The sequence below is a fragment of the Mastigoproctus giganteus genome, chromosome 4 (assembly GCF_048544385.1).
Source record: "Mastigoproctus giganteus isolate SK-2022 chromosome 4, ASM4854438v1, whole genome shotgun sequence".
In the NCBI taxonomy this organism is placed as follows: domain Eukaryota; kingdom Metazoa; phylum Arthropoda; class Arachnida; order Uropygi; family Thelyphonidae; genus Mastigoproctus; species Mastigoproctus giganteus.
This window is the reverse complement of record NC_143578.1, coordinates 38,577,508-38,595,503: the sequence shown is the minus strand read 5'-3', so window position 1 is coordinate 38,595,503 and position 17,996 is coordinate 38,577,508. Positions and strand designations below refer to the sequence as shown.

At 34.3% G+C, this 17,996-nt stretch overlaps 1 protein-coding gene across 1 annotated transcript in view; it reads right to left on the bottom strand.

Annotated features, from left to right (window-relative positions):
• The window catches only part of r (carbamoyl-phosphate synthetase 2, aspartate transcarbamylase, and dihydroorotase rudimentary), a 353,839-nt gene that overhangs the window by 67,645 nt on the left and 268,198 nt on the right, over positions 1 to 17,996 (bottom strand). Inside the window, exons 33-37 of the mRNA XM_090372656.1 lie at positions 9,009 to 9,210; positions 6,359 to 6,474; positions 4,524 to 4,739; positions 2,714 to 2,836; positions 429 to 540 (exon numbers count right to left, since the gene is read on the bottom strand). Coding sequence (XP_090228782.1) covers positions 429 to 540; positions 2,714 to 2,836; positions 4,524 to 4,739; positions 6,359 to 6,474; positions 9,009 to 9,210 — 769 coding nt within the window. The remainder of the gene's footprint in view (positions 1 to 428; positions 541 to 2,713; positions 2,837 to 4,523; positions 4,740 to 6,358; positions 6,475 to 9,008; positions 9,211 to 17,996) is intronic.

Genomic DNA, 17,996 nt, shown 5'->3' with positions numbered 1-17,996 from the left:
AACAAATACCATTATATCTTCAGTAAAAGAAGTCTTGTTATCAAAAAACACTTAAACCCAACAGAAAAATAAACACATGAGCAGGTATGTGGCACACTTTGTAGAAACACAAAACCGCAATATTTTATTTATTTATTTTTTTTGATGGCCATACTTTTCCTATAAAAAGACAATGCAGATTGAAAATTAATACCATAACTGGAAAATATAAATATTTACCTGATGTAATTCTAATAGGTATTTTACAATTTGTTAATACCTATTAGAATTACAGAAAAAAGTGAGAGAGAAATTTTAAATTTCTCTCTCACTTTTTTTCTGTAACCAGTAACACCAAGGTATCTGCTAGAGGATTAAATCAATTTTAGAAAAATAGTATAATATTTTAAAAATGAAAGGCTAAAAAAAAAAAAAAAAGCGAAGCTTACCTGCCAAGGTTGAGGATTGTAAGCCATCGGCAGGAGATATACTAGAAACCGGTGCATGGTCTATGGCTATGAAAGGAACAGGTGTTGTTCTTGGTGAAACATTACCAGGAACCTATTTATAAAACGAAGTTAAGAATTTTAATTAGCACAATTTAAGGTGTGTATGCATGTATAGAAATATTCCAATTAATGAATGCTGTAAGTAGTTTATGAGAAATTCTGCCCCTGAAAAGTACTGTTAGTATCAGTAGTAACAATTAAGCAATGAAGCAAGCTTATATAGCATCAGCAAAAAAAAAAAACTTCCCATATCTTGTCCATCCCCTCCAATAATCTGTCATATAAATTAGCTACACAAAAATGAAAGAAGACACAAGGAAAATTGGAAAGTTACTAATTTTGTGTGTCTTATAACAGTCTAAGGAAGAGGGAGGATTACTCATGGTAATAAACTATAAAATAATTAAAACAGTGAGTCGGCTAAATTCACTTGGAGCAAAGGAGAAATTAGTCAGCACGTATATAACAGAGTTTTAAGTCATTTTAATCTGTGGAGCTGGGAGCTGTATAATACAGAAACTGATTGACGAAAAATTAGACTCTTCAGAAATCAGTTTTAAGAAAAATAAACAGAACTAGCAAATATAGGCAAAGGCAAGACCATACTACAAATGAGGAAATAAGAATCTTGGCATAACAAAGTTAGTTTAAAATATGTGCATGTAGAAAGGATGTCAGAAGAAATTAGCTAAACAGACATTGAAGCAAAAATGGTTTGCAACAGGCCCTGAGTCAGACCAAGAGGAAAATGAATTGGTGTCAAGTCAGCATTAGAAGAGGTTTTACTCTGGCTAGGGCTAAAGACTGAACAGGAAACAGGACAACATAGAGTAAAACTGAGTGGAAGGTTGATAGTCAATGATTGATTTGTACCATTATGAATTCATGCAATGTCAATTTCTTTGGGATGTATGAATTTATGAAATGTATTAATTAAACAAAGAAGCCAATTTCAACCAATCTCACATTATATTAGATAAAGAAAAAAAGATAAACTTTGCTGTATCAGTGTTAAATAAACTAATTATGAAATGCTCTCCAGATAACTTTAATTTCTGAACTATCCTAATGAAAGCTGAATATGATCAACTGGACTACTATTCTTCATCATGTTCCTTCAACAAATAAGATTTGTTCTGTAAATCATTGTTGTTGGTAGCTTAGCCTCCATAATAAAAGTCCACCATACAGTACCTTTGTCAAAAGCCATGCCAATCCTTGTAAGATAACCATTCTAATCATAAAAAAAAAGGGACTGCCAGATTCATCTCACAAATGTTAAACTGATCTGCAAAATACCAGTCACCAAGCTAAATTTTTTTAGTTGTCATGGCAAACAAGTCTGTTGAACTCTGATTATAAGAGTTCAACAAACATATGTGATATCCTGTTCCCTAATACACTGTCTGGCCACTTAATAGGACCTTTATTAGATTTAGTGTTTTATATCACCATTACTTTGATTTGCAGTTCAATGGGATATGTCATGAGAGCCAACAAGATGTTAAAAAGTGACAAAGAATACTACATCATTCATGTAACAAAACTGTCCTTAATTCTACAAATGATATGAGCAGATGATTTTGCTGACAAACACATATTTCTGGTTTATCCGACAGGATGCATGAAGTCTTCCTTATGTTCCTCAATCATAACACTTTCACCAGCAGCCTGCATTGTCACTAAAACATATGCTTCTTCTGCCTCTTCAGGTTCCCTCCATATGTGCATTCTTCCACCAGTGCCGAAACTGTGCACTGGAACCCACTGGGCCATATGAGGTCACTCCAGTTCTTTTTCATCCATCCTTTGCATTCCTGACACAGTCATATTTTCCAGCAAGTGTTAGAGATTAGTGGTTCCATGAAGGCCTCCTATTCCCACGGTGCATTCTATGTAGGGTTTTTTGCATGGTGGATACTGACATCTTGTGATGTTTCTGCATAATTTCCTACTTTGTCATAAGAAAAAAAAAAAAAAAAAAAATTGAAAATAGAAATGGAGTGCAGTAGAGGAGTGAATAGAGTACTTTTGAATGCTTTTGAATGCACACATGAAATTTATTGAACCAAATCTTTTACATTTTAAAGTTTTACAAATAACTCTTCTCATCTGCATATTCAATATTGTTATATCTCAAATTTAATGTACCTCTGTATTAGGATCTCTTCATAATTTACATACAAAATCTCTTGAAAACAAACTATAAATAGTCAAAAACTCACCTGTGAATGTATTAAAGGAACAGGTGATGCTGAACTTGCAGCATGGACTGTCAAACGCTCCTGGCACTCTGGTTCCAAAACTTGATTTAAAACATCGAGACCATACCCAGGCTCAACTAGAAGCTAAAATATTTAAAATTAATTAAATTTTAAAATATGATTATGCTTCAGAATATATATTTACACACGCAGAAGTATATATATATAATAATGTTCAAAAATAATAGCATCTAGTACATTTCCGCTTTACAATGTAGCAAAATACAAAATAATGAATCAACTTAATCAATTAATTTTTAATATATTTTTCTGTGGTGTAAAGCCAAAGGGTACTGGGTGCTCCTTGTATTTGTATACTATCTGCATGTACACACACACACACACACACACACACACACACACACACACACACACACACACACACACACACACACACACACACACACACACACACTTATTTAACTCATCAGCATAGAGGTGGCAATTTTTCTCCACAGAACAATCAAAGACAGTGAAACACCATGCTATCCTCTCAAATCTGATTTCAAAACCTTTCAAAGAAAGGCAGTGTAGAAAGAGGTTAGTGTTAATGAAAAATTTAGCTTGTAAGTGAAAACCACGCAAGTATTAAAAGCCTGAAGCTCATGGGCAGAAAAGAACACCCTATTCAAATTGACAAATGTTTGTGGTTGTCATTTGAAATTTATTCATAGAAGAGTGGTTGAGGATTTTATTTTCTGGCTAACTCTGTGCAGGAGATCAGCTACTCCTTGAAAATAATGCCACAGGTCTTAAAAAAGGTTTGGTGTTATGGTACCACTTTGCTTATGTTTTGCATTCAACTTATAAATAAGGACCAAAATATTGCAACATTTATTGTATTATATTTCTTGTTGAAAAAAAAAAAAAAAAGTGCATACAACTGTTATAAATTTCTAATGTTTGACTTAGATTTGTGGGCTCTATACAAAACTTAGGAATATAAGAATGGGAGGGGAGTATTATTTCTCTTTTCAGGAAACTCAAAAAAGGAGACAAAATTACGAAAGGATAACTGCAAAATGTAAAAATATTAATTTCATTTAATTAAAAGTTTAGCCAAAGGGGAAATTAACTAACAGAAGTAAAAAAAAAAAACTGTCAATAAATCTTGTGGAAATACAAAGTTTATATAAATTTAGAGTGTGAGAGAGAGAATATTTAAATATTTAACTGAAACAGAAATAAATTAAGGATTATAATTACAGAATTTAATTTTTTAACACTGATGGTACATTAAAATTGGTTTCTTACATCACTTTACCAATATTAATACTGGTCCTAAAATGGAGGTAACAAAAGAAAAATTTTCCTGAAGTTACTGGAAAGTGATTATGAATCTCAGAATATAAGTAGTATTAAAATTTATACACCTGCTAAAATCATTTAGTTTACCATTTGTTGTGAGCCAAATAACATTTCAAATTTATACACACATACAGAACCTCTCATCTTTCAAAATATTTTGAAAACTATTAATCAACTACAAACCAATACATTTTAGATCATAAAATTAAGTTAATTTGACGTAGCATAATTGTTGATAGTTTTAGTCAAGAACTTTCCATACAATGAGACAGGCAATAGATTATCATAAAATTAACCTATTAAAGCTTTAGGAATATTTTTGAAGCCTTGATAAATTAAATTAACACTATAATCTGCATAACGGTGCTCTAGTACATATTATCACTAATACTGAAATGATGGTACATACACAAAAGAAGCAACTTGCTGATTCATTCACCCACCCATATATAAATCTACTTACCTGTCCATCCACAAATACCACTTCACCTCTCAATACAACTCGCCTTACTTGACCTTTGACTTTTCTGTTAGAGAAAGGGGTCCAACCTGCTTTGCTAAAAGGTAGCTTAGATGGAATAACCCATTCTTCGTCAAGATCCACTTCTATATATGTATCTGGTTGTTCAGGAAGTCCAAAAATTTTCCGAGGATTATGGTACAGTTTATTTATTAAATCCTATAAGAAAAAAAGCCAAGTTAATTGTAAACTATTACTGGACGAAAATTTTTTAATCTATAAGTTACACGTTTGTTTCTCTTGTAGATAATAAAGCTGGACAGGATACTAAATTCAAAATTTTAAGTTAGGATATTAACATTTTAATTTAAGTTAGATGGCAATTTTTTAATTGAATGGTCTCCTTGATTATGTCACTCATTTGAGCAAGAGCAAGTTGGTAAAAACCGTTAAAATGTAAATAAAACAGTTGATTCATGTAGAATATTTTGAATGCTCTAGAAGATGCTTCTTAATGTGTAAAAATTCACATGCTTCTTAATGTTTAAAATTTCAACCCAAGAACCTTGTTACTATGCAAAAATAAGGATTACAATGTAGAAGATGATTAATTTTAAACATATGGAAACCCATTATGAAGACTAAATTCAAAAATAATATCAAAGAAACAAAGTAAAATAAATTTCCATTCTGTAGGGCTGTTGTAGCTAAAGGAATTTAAACTACCTTATAATTGTTTTATTGCAGCAAACTAACGCAACGTAATAGCAGACTATTATACTTACACACTGTGATGTCTCAGTTAAATCTTAAGTATTCCAATCCTTTCCCAGACCGATTTAATACTTTAAAACAAAAATAAGGATACAGTATTGTTTTTACTAGGTGCCGTTTTGTACCAAGGCTTTGCTAAATGTACTAAACCATATTCACCTTTGATAAAATCAGTGTAATAGATATACAACATAATTATGCAAATTATTAATTTATGAAAACTGTAGAGCATAGTACTCCCTCACCTGATACCCCACAAACTATTTAAAACACCCCCCTTCTTTCTCACAGGATGGTGGCCAGGCCCCAAAATGATTTTAATCAAGAGGTTCATGTCCAACCACAGGCTAGGTATTGATTTTTAAATTAGGATGTCTTCTGACATCTCAAACAGATTCTTGTATTACATACCTTTTATTTTGGTATCTGAAACAAGATACCCATTTTTATTATTTTTTTAATTTTTATTAAAAAGATAGGGTCATATAGTGTTTGACTGCAAGTTTCAAAATTCATAATTTTGTGAGTTTTTTTTTTAAAATTGTGCTTGTTTTATGATATAAGCAGTGCCTTGAGAGGTACAAGAAAGGTAAGTCTTTCAGATATTTTTAAAACAATATTTGAGTTGCATGAATTTTGACTCATTCTGGATCATTTTTTACTTCTCTTTCAGAGAAGTGTTATTTTGCTTTTCATTAGACTTTACATCTCTTTTCACCTGCACTATAAAAAACAGATATAAGGCCTATAATAGCTAAAATGTGAAACCTACAGACAGGCTTTTGAGCCTGTCTGTAGATTTCAGAGCAAATAATTAGCTAAATATTGAAAACAAAAAGTCAAATATTTAAATTTTTCAACAACTGTCAGCAGTGATATATACCATAAAAAGCCTTTATATAATAAAAATTTACACATAACACTTCTGTTTATACATTTCTTACCTATTCAAATTACCACATTCAAAAGTTATTGTAATTATTAAATCAATTCACAATGTGAATTTATCAAAAAATCTTCAAACTAGCAAAAGAGTCTCCCTACCCTTTATGCCTACTTCATACCTCAAGCGTTAGCCTTTTTTCACTAACTGCAGTTAACAGGAGAGGAAGAATTGTTTCCAAACCAGGAAATCCTGGAGGGACTTTCTCACTCATTTTTTCCTCTAGTGTATGGGGAGCTATTCAAAGAAAATAGATATATAAAAATAATTTTCTGTTTATCTTTACCTTTTAATACTCTGTTTACAATTTATATATAGGACAAGTCATAAAATGCTACAAGTGGTTTTCACGAAAACTAGCAAGGCTAGGCTTGCTTTTTGTTCAACATTCTTAGGCATAAACTGAAAAAAAAATTCATTTATGCCTAAGAGATTTAAAAAATCTTGGGGGGGGGGGAAGAGAACTGGCTGCAGTACAATGGTAATTTCATAAAAGGATCAGTAAACATCTGAGCATTTATTACATTAGGTAAGTAAAAGTCAATCATTAAGTTTTAGCTAGAGCTTATGCTTTTTACAGCACTTACCTCTTAATTTGTGTGGTTTAAAGACATCGAACTTAAAGTGAAGCAAAATAAATTCAAAAATTGAAATTTAAAAATGCACCAAGGAAAAAAAGACATGCACTACTCTTTTCTCAGGTTGTCATACATAATTAAAATGTAATATGGGCCAAGTACCAAGAGCCTTAACGTAAGACTTTTATGAAACATTGTCAGTTGGTTATGCCAAGGAGAAGCTGTGACCTTTTATAAACAAACTTAACTCCAAGGATGAACTGCTAAAGCAAGTGCTGAAAATTTTATATGCGATAGACACCATATTGGCAAAACGTTTTCTGGTAATTTCTTATTAAGAATCACATTTTGAAAGATTTTACAGAACCATACAATAGCCAAGGCTTCATACAATAATATGAAGCATTGGCTATTGATATAAATATAATGAATATTTGTGTAAAAATTCATAAAATGTGATTTTGTGAGTTTTGACACAAGTTGTGCGAGTCGAGTATTGACAGAACCATTGAATAGCCAGGACTTCATATAATAATATGAAGTCTTGGCTATCAATGCAATTATAATGAATATTTGCATCAAAACTCGCAAAATGTGATTTTTAATATGAAATTACCAGGAAACCTTTCAAAAATATGGCATCTATCACGTATAAAATTCCCTACACGTGCTTTAGCAGTGCATCCTGGGAGTTAACTTCATTTATACAAGTTCACAACTTCTTTTCCTTGAAACACGATGACGTTTCATGAAAGTCTTACACTAAGACTCTTGATAAATCCAAATGCAACAAGGCATAATAATATAAGACCTTAAAATTATCTGTCATTATGAAGGATGATCACAATATGAGCTGCAGTTGAAACGATGCCTTTACATTACTTTCATAGTTTTCATTCAAGAGTTATCAATGGTGTATCTACACCAATATTTAATAGATAATTTTAACTCTTATAATATTATGCTTTGTTGTATTTGGATTTATTATAGTATTATCACGTACACCTTTTGGCATCACTCATATTGTGAGATTAAATTCACAACTGGGTTTCATGATGGCAATGCCAGGGTACCTGCTCACCCATCGATGAAAGGCCAACAAGCCTTGAAACTACGCCATCTGGGTGCTGGTGCCCACAGAGAATAAGTAACAATAGTCTTCTCTATTATAGTTCTACTAGAAGCGTTACTTATTCGAGGTAGTGCAATACATGGTAACTCGTGAAGGATGATCACAATATGAGATACAGTTCAAACGATGCCTTTACATTACTTTTGTAGTTTTCATTTAAGAGCTATCTATGGTGTATCTATACCAATATTTAATAGATTAAGACTCTTGGTACTTGGCCCATTTAACAGTTTGATTGTGTATGACAGCCTGAGAAAAGAGTAGTGCACTTCTTTTTTCCTTGGGGCATTTTTTATTTTCAATTTTTAATTCATTTCGCTTCACTTTAAATTTGATGTCTTCACACCACACAGATTAAGAGGCAAGTACTATAAAATGCTTAAGCTCTAGCTAAAACTTAATGATGAAAACAATGGTACTATAAGTCCTTGCTATAAATAATACAGCAACAGTCAATTTAATTTGGAATTTTGAATTTTGGAACATTTGCCATTTCTGCTTAACCCAAATCTTAAGTGGTAAAAGATTAAGAAAAATTGTTACTGTAAAATTGACTGCAAAGATTTAACAATAATACCTTTAGTGTAAAAATTCACTTTACTTATGACCCTTCAAAACAATATAAGACTAGGTTAAGAAACTGATAGTTTTACTATTTAATGCATTATGTATAATTTATAATGATATAGGGAAACAATTTCTAACAGAGGCAAATGATTTATTTTAACAAAGCATTTATTTTAACAATCACTAATAGTTCACAAACAAAAAAGTATTAAATAGAAATAACCTTAAAACAAAGAGAACATTGAGCTCTTTCCCCCTGCAACCATTTTGTATTACAAAAACATCAACAAAATTACTTTAAAAAATTAATTTAATCAAATTCCTGTTGCTTTCATATAACATTGTTGTAAAGCATTTCTACAATCATCTCAAGATATTTACCTGCTGCTATTATTAATACAGCAAAGAGCAGTGGCTTGGAAAAAAAAAAAAAAACTTCACAATCGTACAGAAGAACCAATCTGCCTGAATGAAATGCAAATATTTTCACTCACCATGATCAGTTGCAAAACAATCTATGACATCCAAGTTATCCCAGAGTGCCATCTGATCTTGCACTGTTGCTAAAGGTGGCTTCACTTGACACTTTTTATTTCCTAGAATATTAATGTCATCTTTACTAAGAAAGAGATGATGAGGACACACTTCACAAGTAATAGGCAATCCTTGTTCTTTGGCAGCCTTTATAACTAATATCTGTATCAGAAGTTAATTTATATATAAAACAAAAGTTAGAAAAATATAATGACTATGCACTATAATTATGTGACTCAACATAAACACTAATTCGAAATAAAATATTTTTATTTATTAATAATAATAATAATAATTAATTTCCAAACAGCAGTATGTATTTAAACCAATAAGCAATCCATACCTAAGTATCAGTATGAGAATAATTAAACATTCTGGATAAATTTCGATGCATTTAACCTTCCAGGTATAGTGAAGCATTCTAATAGACTTAACCTTACTGCACCTCTAAATTGGGAAGTTGGAGCATATCCTAATACACACTTTACCCACCAATTATCTCCAAATGATGATGAGTATTTTCAGTTTAGTTTGAGCTACTACTGATTATAAGAATTAACTACACTGTCTGAATCAAATACGTGTCATGTGAATGAAATGATCCCTTCTATATTTTATTTAATTAGTTAGGGTGCAAACAGATTCTAAATGAACAGCCTCCTAATGGATGTACAAATAAGAGGAGGCCTTCATATTTGCAGGACTATAATTTTGCCTATCTGTTTGCAAGATGAAGAACTTCACCATATGAAAAGAGAAGATATAGAAAACAGGTTCGTTAATGTACACAGTTACATTCCAGGTATGTTAGATTTTTATTCCTGAAATAAATTCAATTTTGTTGTTTTCAATTAATAGAAGTGAAAAGTAAATAACTAATTATCTTATCAATTAATTACTGATTAACTAATAATATATAAAAGTAATTGTTTTTCCTTCACTGCATATGTACCGATGAACCAAAACATAACCACCTACCTAATATGATGTTGGTCCTCCGCATGCAGCCAAAACAGCTCGTACCCGGCGAGGCATGGATGCCACAAGATTTCTAAATGTGTGGTATCTGGTACCAACACATAACCAGCAGATCCTTTAATTCCTGTAAGGTCCGTGGTTGAGAAATCACATATCAGAGTTGCTGTTCCAACACAAACCACAGATGCTCGATGGGATTGATGTCTGCAGAATTTGGAGACCAGGGCAATACCTGGAAGTCTTCCTCATTTCGCGAACCAGTCTCGAACAATCCGGGCAGTGTGGCATGGTGCATTATCCTGATGAAAGATGGCACCGCCAGAGCAGAAGATCGTTGCCATGAAAAGGTGTACCTGGTCAGCAATGATGATGTTTAGGAGGTGGTGGACGTCAGAGTGCCTGCACATGGATGACTGGAACCAGGGTATCCCAGCAGAACATCACTCAAAGCGTGACACTGCCGCCACCAGCTTGTTTTCATCCCACAGTGCATCTATGCGCCATCACTTCCCCAGGTAAACGATGCACATGTACCAGGCCATCCACGTGTGCAACAGGAAACGCGATTCAACGGACTGGACGACCTTCTTTCAATCACTAAGGTGCAGTTTCAATGCTCGCGTGCCCATTGTAAGAAATGTCACCGGTGAACCGTGGTTAGCATGGGCATTCGAAGCAGCCTGCAGCTACGCAATCACATTTTCAGCAGGGTTCGATGTACTGTGTGTTGTGACACATTATTCCCATCACCAGCATTCCAGTTACTGGCAAGTTGCACCACAGTCGCCCTTCTGTTGCCACATACCATCCAGGAGAGCCTTTTCTTACCTCGAGCATCGATGAGCCATGGTTGTCCAATACCTCACCGGCAGTTTGTGGGTTTCCCCTGCTCGGACCACTTTCGGTAGGTACTAACTATGGCTGACCGCGAGCATCCCACCAGCTGTGCCGTTTCGGATATGCTCTGACCCAGTCGTCTGGCAATTACAACTTGGCCTTTGTCAAACTCGCTTAAGTCCGCTGCCTTTCCCATCTGAAGAACAAGAGTAACACTGATTAATGGAGCTCAGTATCAGGTGTTTTTTATACTGTGCCCCACACCCGCACTGTAGTTGACCTGCAGTTCCTTCGATTTGCATAACGATTCGCCGGTCATAATGTTTTGGCTCATTGGTGCACTTCCTAATGTAACATTCATTCCAAGATGAACACACAAGCAAAGCTGATGCATGTGAAATAAAATAGTTAAATATACTAAGACACAAACAAAATTTGTAAGCAGAATTTTACAGCTAAAATAACCAAAATAAAAAGCTAAAACAAAAGTTAAGCAACTTCCACAACAATCTTACTCATTACAGAATCTTTAGATTTTGTAATGAGTATGTTTTTATTGAGTAGTTGTTTCATAATAGGAGGTAGTAAATATCTTTCAAAATTTCCAGTACCAAAAAAAGATAGAAATACTAGAGGTGTTAAAAAAAAAAAAAAAAAAAAAAGTCCATATTCTAACCCACTTCTAGTGAATATGATTATGCAGTATTTTTTCATTAGGTAGTACATCTTCTTGTACATCACTGTACTAAATCTGTTTAATAGATACAGTCCATTTTTTTTTATAGGTGATTTTGTGAACTAACAAGTAGAAAATTTCTGAAATGGAGAAAAAAATGGATGGTGATGAAATACCTGTCTTTAAAAGGAATGTCCCTACAGGAGGTTCATGTGCTGACATGGTGCAGACATTCAGGGATAATGCTACTGCATATTCCACAGCTGTGAAGTGGCACAGAGAATTTCATTATGGCAGGGAAGCGTGCGATGATGCAGATTGCTCTGGATGACCTCTCCACATCCACCGTTGAGGAAAACATCAACTGCATACATGACCTAATGATGCAAAACAGATAAACGACTGTTAGGTGTATAGATGGGTCTGTAAGCATTTTAACTGGCAGTGTCGATTCAATCCTGACAAAATATTTGAAGGTCAAAAAGGTCGGTGCTCGGTGGTTCCCATGAATGTTGACAGATGAGCAAAAAGCATGCCGCAAATGAATGTGCATTACCAACTTGAACATATTCTATGAGGATCCACAAAATGTCTGGTCCCGGATTGTTACACTGGATGAAATGTGGGTTTGTCACTTTAACACAGAGACTGAAAAACAAAGTCTAATGTGGAAGCATTCATGTTCTTCGCCTCCCAAGAAGTTCCGGGTTAACATCAGCCGACAAGGTGATGGCATCAATCATGGTTGATTACTTGGAAAATGGCACTACTGTCACTGGTGCATATTACAGCATGCCTCATAAAGCAACTTTGTGAAACCCAGGGCCTACAATACTGGGATTCCGGTCATTTTTTTTCCGGTATTGAAATACCAGTATTGACACAAAAAATACCAGTTTTTCGGTACTAATTGAAAAAAAATAATTGTTTATAATTTAATCACATAAAGGTTATAAAATCACATTTATGTGATTATGACATCGTTATCTCTACTAGCAAATGGCACCTCCGTAGCCAGGTGGGCAGGATTTATTGTTGTTATTTGGTTTTTAGAAGCATTAGCAACTAAGGCCATATTGCTCCGGGGATATGCGGTGGTCATTCCGTGACCTTTCCACATCGTTCGTATTTGGTGGTCACAGGCATGAACCCCGGTCTAATCAAGAAGCGTGTGCTATGCACTGCTGCTCCTGCAAAACAGAGCAGCAGTGCATAGCACACACACTTCTTGATTAGACCGGGGTTCGAGCCTATGACCACCATATATGGAGGATGTGGAAAGGTCAGGGAATGACCACCACATATCCCCGGAGCGATATGGCCTTAGTTGCTAATGCTCCTAAAAACCAAATAACAACTACCAGCAAATATTTGATAAATCATCGATAGGACACCATGCAACATTGCAACCTGTCCACAATTCTTGGACAACTTCATGTCTGACCGTATCATAACTCCCAAGTCCCGTTCCTCCACTACTGACTTTAGTTAAACCCAACAAATGTAGAGGTTATTTTAGGATTGCTGTTCCCCAGGTGTAAGACCTTGCATTTTGCTGAATTAAAGCATAGCTGCCACTTTTCTGACCATCCCGGAAGTCTATCTAGGTCGCTCTGCTTGGCAGTGATCATTAACTACTCTACTGATCTTTACATCATCTGCAAGTTTAGACCTCACGCCCTCCATAGATGTCATTTAAGATAATCAAAAACAACAATGATCCCAATACTGATCCTTGGGGAACCCCACTTCTTACATTAACCCAATCTGAGGAATAACCATTTATCACAACCCTCTGCCTGGTGCCCTCAAGCCATCATGCTATCCATCTAAGGATTTTCCCTATGATTCCAGCCTGCTCCAACTCATAAAGTAACCACTCATGTGGGACTGAGTCAAATGCTTTGCTGAAATCCAAATAAATTATCCCCTAAATCCAGCTCACGAGTGACCTGTCAAAATGGCTAACCAGATTTGTTAAACATGATTTTCCCTTTACAAAACCATGCTGTGTATCCTACAGAATTCCATTTTCATCTAAATGATCCTGAATTCCACCTTTGATCATTGCCTCCATGATTTTCCCTACTACTGAAATTAGACTGGCCAGTCGGTAATTTCCCGTTACACTCCTAGACCCACCTTTATGTTCCAATTTACACCAATCCAATGGAATCTCTCCTGAGTCCACTGATGCTCTCATAACTAGCCTTAATAGTTCAATGCACTCACTTGGCATCTCCTTGAAGATTATAGGGAATATGCCATCAACCACAGGAGCATTACTCACCTGTAGGCACGAAAGTTCTCATTAAAGAATCATTTGAAATTTCAACATCGTTAATTACATTTTTTTTCAACTTCACTTCCATAACATCTCATTGACACAAAGGGTTTTTTAATGTAAATATCGATGCAAAGTAATTGTTGAGTTCATCTGCAACTTCAGCTATGTTATCTAATACTATCCCACGTCCATTACATAAGGGTCCGACCTGATTTGTCCTTCTGGTCTTTGCATTTAGATATGTGAAGAATTCCTTAACTGCGCTCTTTGCCCTCTTCTCTATTCCTTATTCTCACTCTTTGCTCTCTCCTGGACTCAGTAAAGATACTATAGTGAAAATTATACTTCACTTGATAAAACGTCTTTCTCCTTCAGAAAAATGATGAATATAATTCAACCATGGAAGACCAACACGGAACAGAACATCAGGGTTCAGCAAATTCTTTCCAAAATAAGAAATTGCCCGATTCCAATGAGATTTTAAAAGATGAAATACTTTAACTATTTTTGCTAAAAAAGTTTAAAGCCCAGATAATATGGACTGAGATAGTCTATGATTATCTCAGTAAAATAGTACCAGAATAGAATCTGAAAGGGTGTTTTCTGCCACTAATCAAATGCTGTATGTACCAAAATTAGATCCATTTTAAACGATCATACTATTGATTGCTTATGTTTCTTAAGAGCTCACTTTATTTGGACAGGTAGTGTGGATGCTTAAACATAACTAAACTTTGCAGTAACAATATGTATTTTCTTGTTTTTAGAATAACTGCATTTGTGTTTGATTTTTTTCAGAATATTTATTATTGCAATAAAAGTTTATTTAAAACATGAATTCAAGTAATTACAATACTTGTTTTTTTCTTTACTTTATTGCACCTAATTGTCATCAAAATTTATTGAGAAAAACGTTTGTTTTTGGAATACCGGTATCCTGGTTTCATAAATTTAAAATACCGAAATACCAATACAGGTATACCTCGGTTAACGTTACCTCTGATAACGAAGCTTCGATATAACGAAGTCCGCAATTTCAAGCCCCATTTAACATTAAAAAAAATATTCCAGTTTAATCACCTGAAATCTAAACAAACTGACGAAATTACGGAAACCTTTTGGGCTTCTCGTGGTTCGTTCGAGAAATTTAAAAAACGGACCAGGGTTCAAGTGTAAAATTAACAGGAGAAGCCACAAATAAGTTTTCAGAAAAACTAAAGGAAATAATCGAATGTGAAAATTTTCCACCAAATTTGGTGTTCGGTTCAGTGTTGACGAAAGCGGTTTGTTCTGGAAACGGCTACCAACAAAAAGTTTCATTTCTATTGAAGAAAAACCAGCTGCTGGGTTCAAAGCAGCTAAAGACCATTTAATGTTACTCTTTCGATAAAATGCCTCTGGCAATTATAAATTAAAATTGTTATTAGTTTACCATTCAGAAAATCCGAGGGCGTTAAAAGGTAACATAAAAATGAATTTGCCTGTAATATGGAAAGCAAATAGAAAAGCGTGGGTTACCAATGAGTTATTTACTGATTGGTTTGTTAACCACTTTTGTCCTGAAGTAAAACGGTATTGTCAAAAAAAACAACTTTGAAGAAAAAGCTCTTTTGTTGTTAGCCAATGCTCCGGGACATCCTACTGATCTTAACACGTTGGACACATGCATTCCTGTCAAAGTTGTGTTTCTGCCAGCAAACACAACTTCTCTGATTCAACCATTGGATCAGGGAGTCATAGCATCATTTAAAGCTTATTATCTGCGTCGAACATTAAGCAATTTAATTGAACTAGAGGATAAAGAGGAAATGACAGTTAAAACTTTTTGGAAAAACTACACCATTAAAAAGGCAATTGAAAACATTGATAGTTCTTGGAAAGAAGTCACTAAGAAATGCTTAAATGGAGTTTGGCGCAAAATATGGCCAGAAGTTGTACTAGAAGAAGAAAATAGCATCCAAGAAATTAGAAATGAAGTTATCCAGATGGCTCAATCAATAGGTTTCGAAAATGTCGATGAAGAGGATGTTAGAAATTTATTGAATGCAGAAGATGATGGTTTATCAGTGGAAGATTTAGAAAACCTTGTTAGCAACGAAGACAAAGATAATGAAGACGAAGTTAAAGAAGTTCCTGCCGAAAAAGTGTTAACAAACAAAGGTTTAAAAAGCTGCTTAAATGACATTGAAAACGTTTAAATTTTTTTAGTGAAAATGATCCTGATTTAGAAAGAAGTTTTATTGTTAAGCGATCAGTGTTAAATGCAATAACTCCGTATAGGCAATTGTTAAATGAAAGAGAAAAAAAGCATAAGCAATCAACTTTAGACTCATATTTTAAAATGTGATTTCACTTTGTATGTAAGTTGAATGTTTATTTAATAAAACTTTTCTTTGTTTGAAAAAAAAGCTTTTCATTTTCTTTACGTAGGAACGTATCCCTATTCTGGCCATAGTATTTTTACCTCTGAAAACGAAGTAATTTCGTGGAACGCATCCTATTCGTTATTCGAGGTATGCCTGTATTGTAAGCCCTAGTGAAACCATTAAGGTAAAACTGTGAAAAGGTGTCTTGTTCCTTCACAACTTCCATATTAACTGCAGGATTTCAGTTGCTTCAGCAGCCGTCACCATATTCTCCAGACCTTTCCCCTCGTGACTTATTTGTTCCCCAAGCTGAAGGATAACATCTGTGAGAAGAGGTATGCCTCTGACTCTGAGGTGGTCGCAACTGTGGGTGCATGGTTGGAGGGCAAAGATAAGACATTTTTCCAGTGGGATCAAGGCACTAGAGCACTGGTGGAAGAATCACATTGCAGCAGTCAGGGACTATGTCAAAAAATAAAAAGGGAATAATAATGGTACGATTTTCTTGTATGAGCTAGAATATAAACTTTTTGAACCACGCTCATAGGCCTAATATCTTTATACATTTAGAGACATGGTTGCATCCGGTTCCTTCCCATAAGGTGTGGGAAGGAACTGGATGCAACCATGACAGTGAAAAAATGTAATAAAAATTCGAAAATATAAATATGTGAAGAAAGTAGATATTATTAACACAAGATTTTGTTATGCATTATCAACCCATTACCTGTTAAGTAAAGAGTTGATAATGTTTTGATTTGTTCTTTTTCAAAATTAAGAGCTGAAATTACTAACTATCAATAAATTCACTTCATAAGACATTTTTTTATTTAAATGATTGTTCAATATTTCAGTACTGGTTTTAATCTAGAGACAAAAGTCAATATTATTTACCTTTCATTGTTTTATACGATGCTGTCATAACGTGAAATATTTTGGGTAGATAACACTGACTCCATGTGATAAACATGTTATTATTCTAAACAGAAAAATTGTGTTGGTTTATTAGCATTATTATATGAGGTGTGGCAACAAAGTTCCTGGACTGGTGCTGTTGCAGTCATGTTCAATGAGTTTGAAAATGAACAGAAGTGGTATGTCGTAGTTCAAACTTCAACCACAACAGATGGCAGTATTGTCCAGTAGGCTGACAGGTTGCAAGTAACAACCAGTTTTGTTAGTAGCATTAATGTTCTGTGTCACAATTTTGCAACAGGGCAATGATTGAATATCAAGTTTTGCTTTAAACTGCAAAAAAAAAAAAAAAAAAACCCCATACGAAATGTTCAAAACTATTTATGGTGATGAAACGTTAAATTGTACCAGTGTGTTTGAATGAATGGTATAAGCATATCAAAGGCGAGCATGAGGATGTTCAGAATGACACAAGAAGTGGGTATATGCCAACATTTGAAAAAAGACAAGAGTTGTTCAGGAAATTGTAACAGAGGACCCTCAGAATGATTACTGATGAGCTGGATATGAATCAGGAGACGATTCATCAAATTTGTGCTGCACAGTCTCACAGATGAGTAGAAGCAACAAAGAGGTAATCATGCAAAGACTTCATCCAGACTGGTCAAGACAATCCTAATTGTCTTGACCAGTTGATTTTACCTTGTCGAACTACCTTGTTGATTCATACTGTAAATGCATATTCCTGATTTAGTAGTTCATGTTAGTTACTGCTTATTTCATTCCTACATATTTTTACTTCACCCACCTCAGAAGGCCCAAAATTCCACATCTTCTTTTGTGTTTAATTTTGAATGCTAAAGTACAATTGATTGCCCAATATTATTTG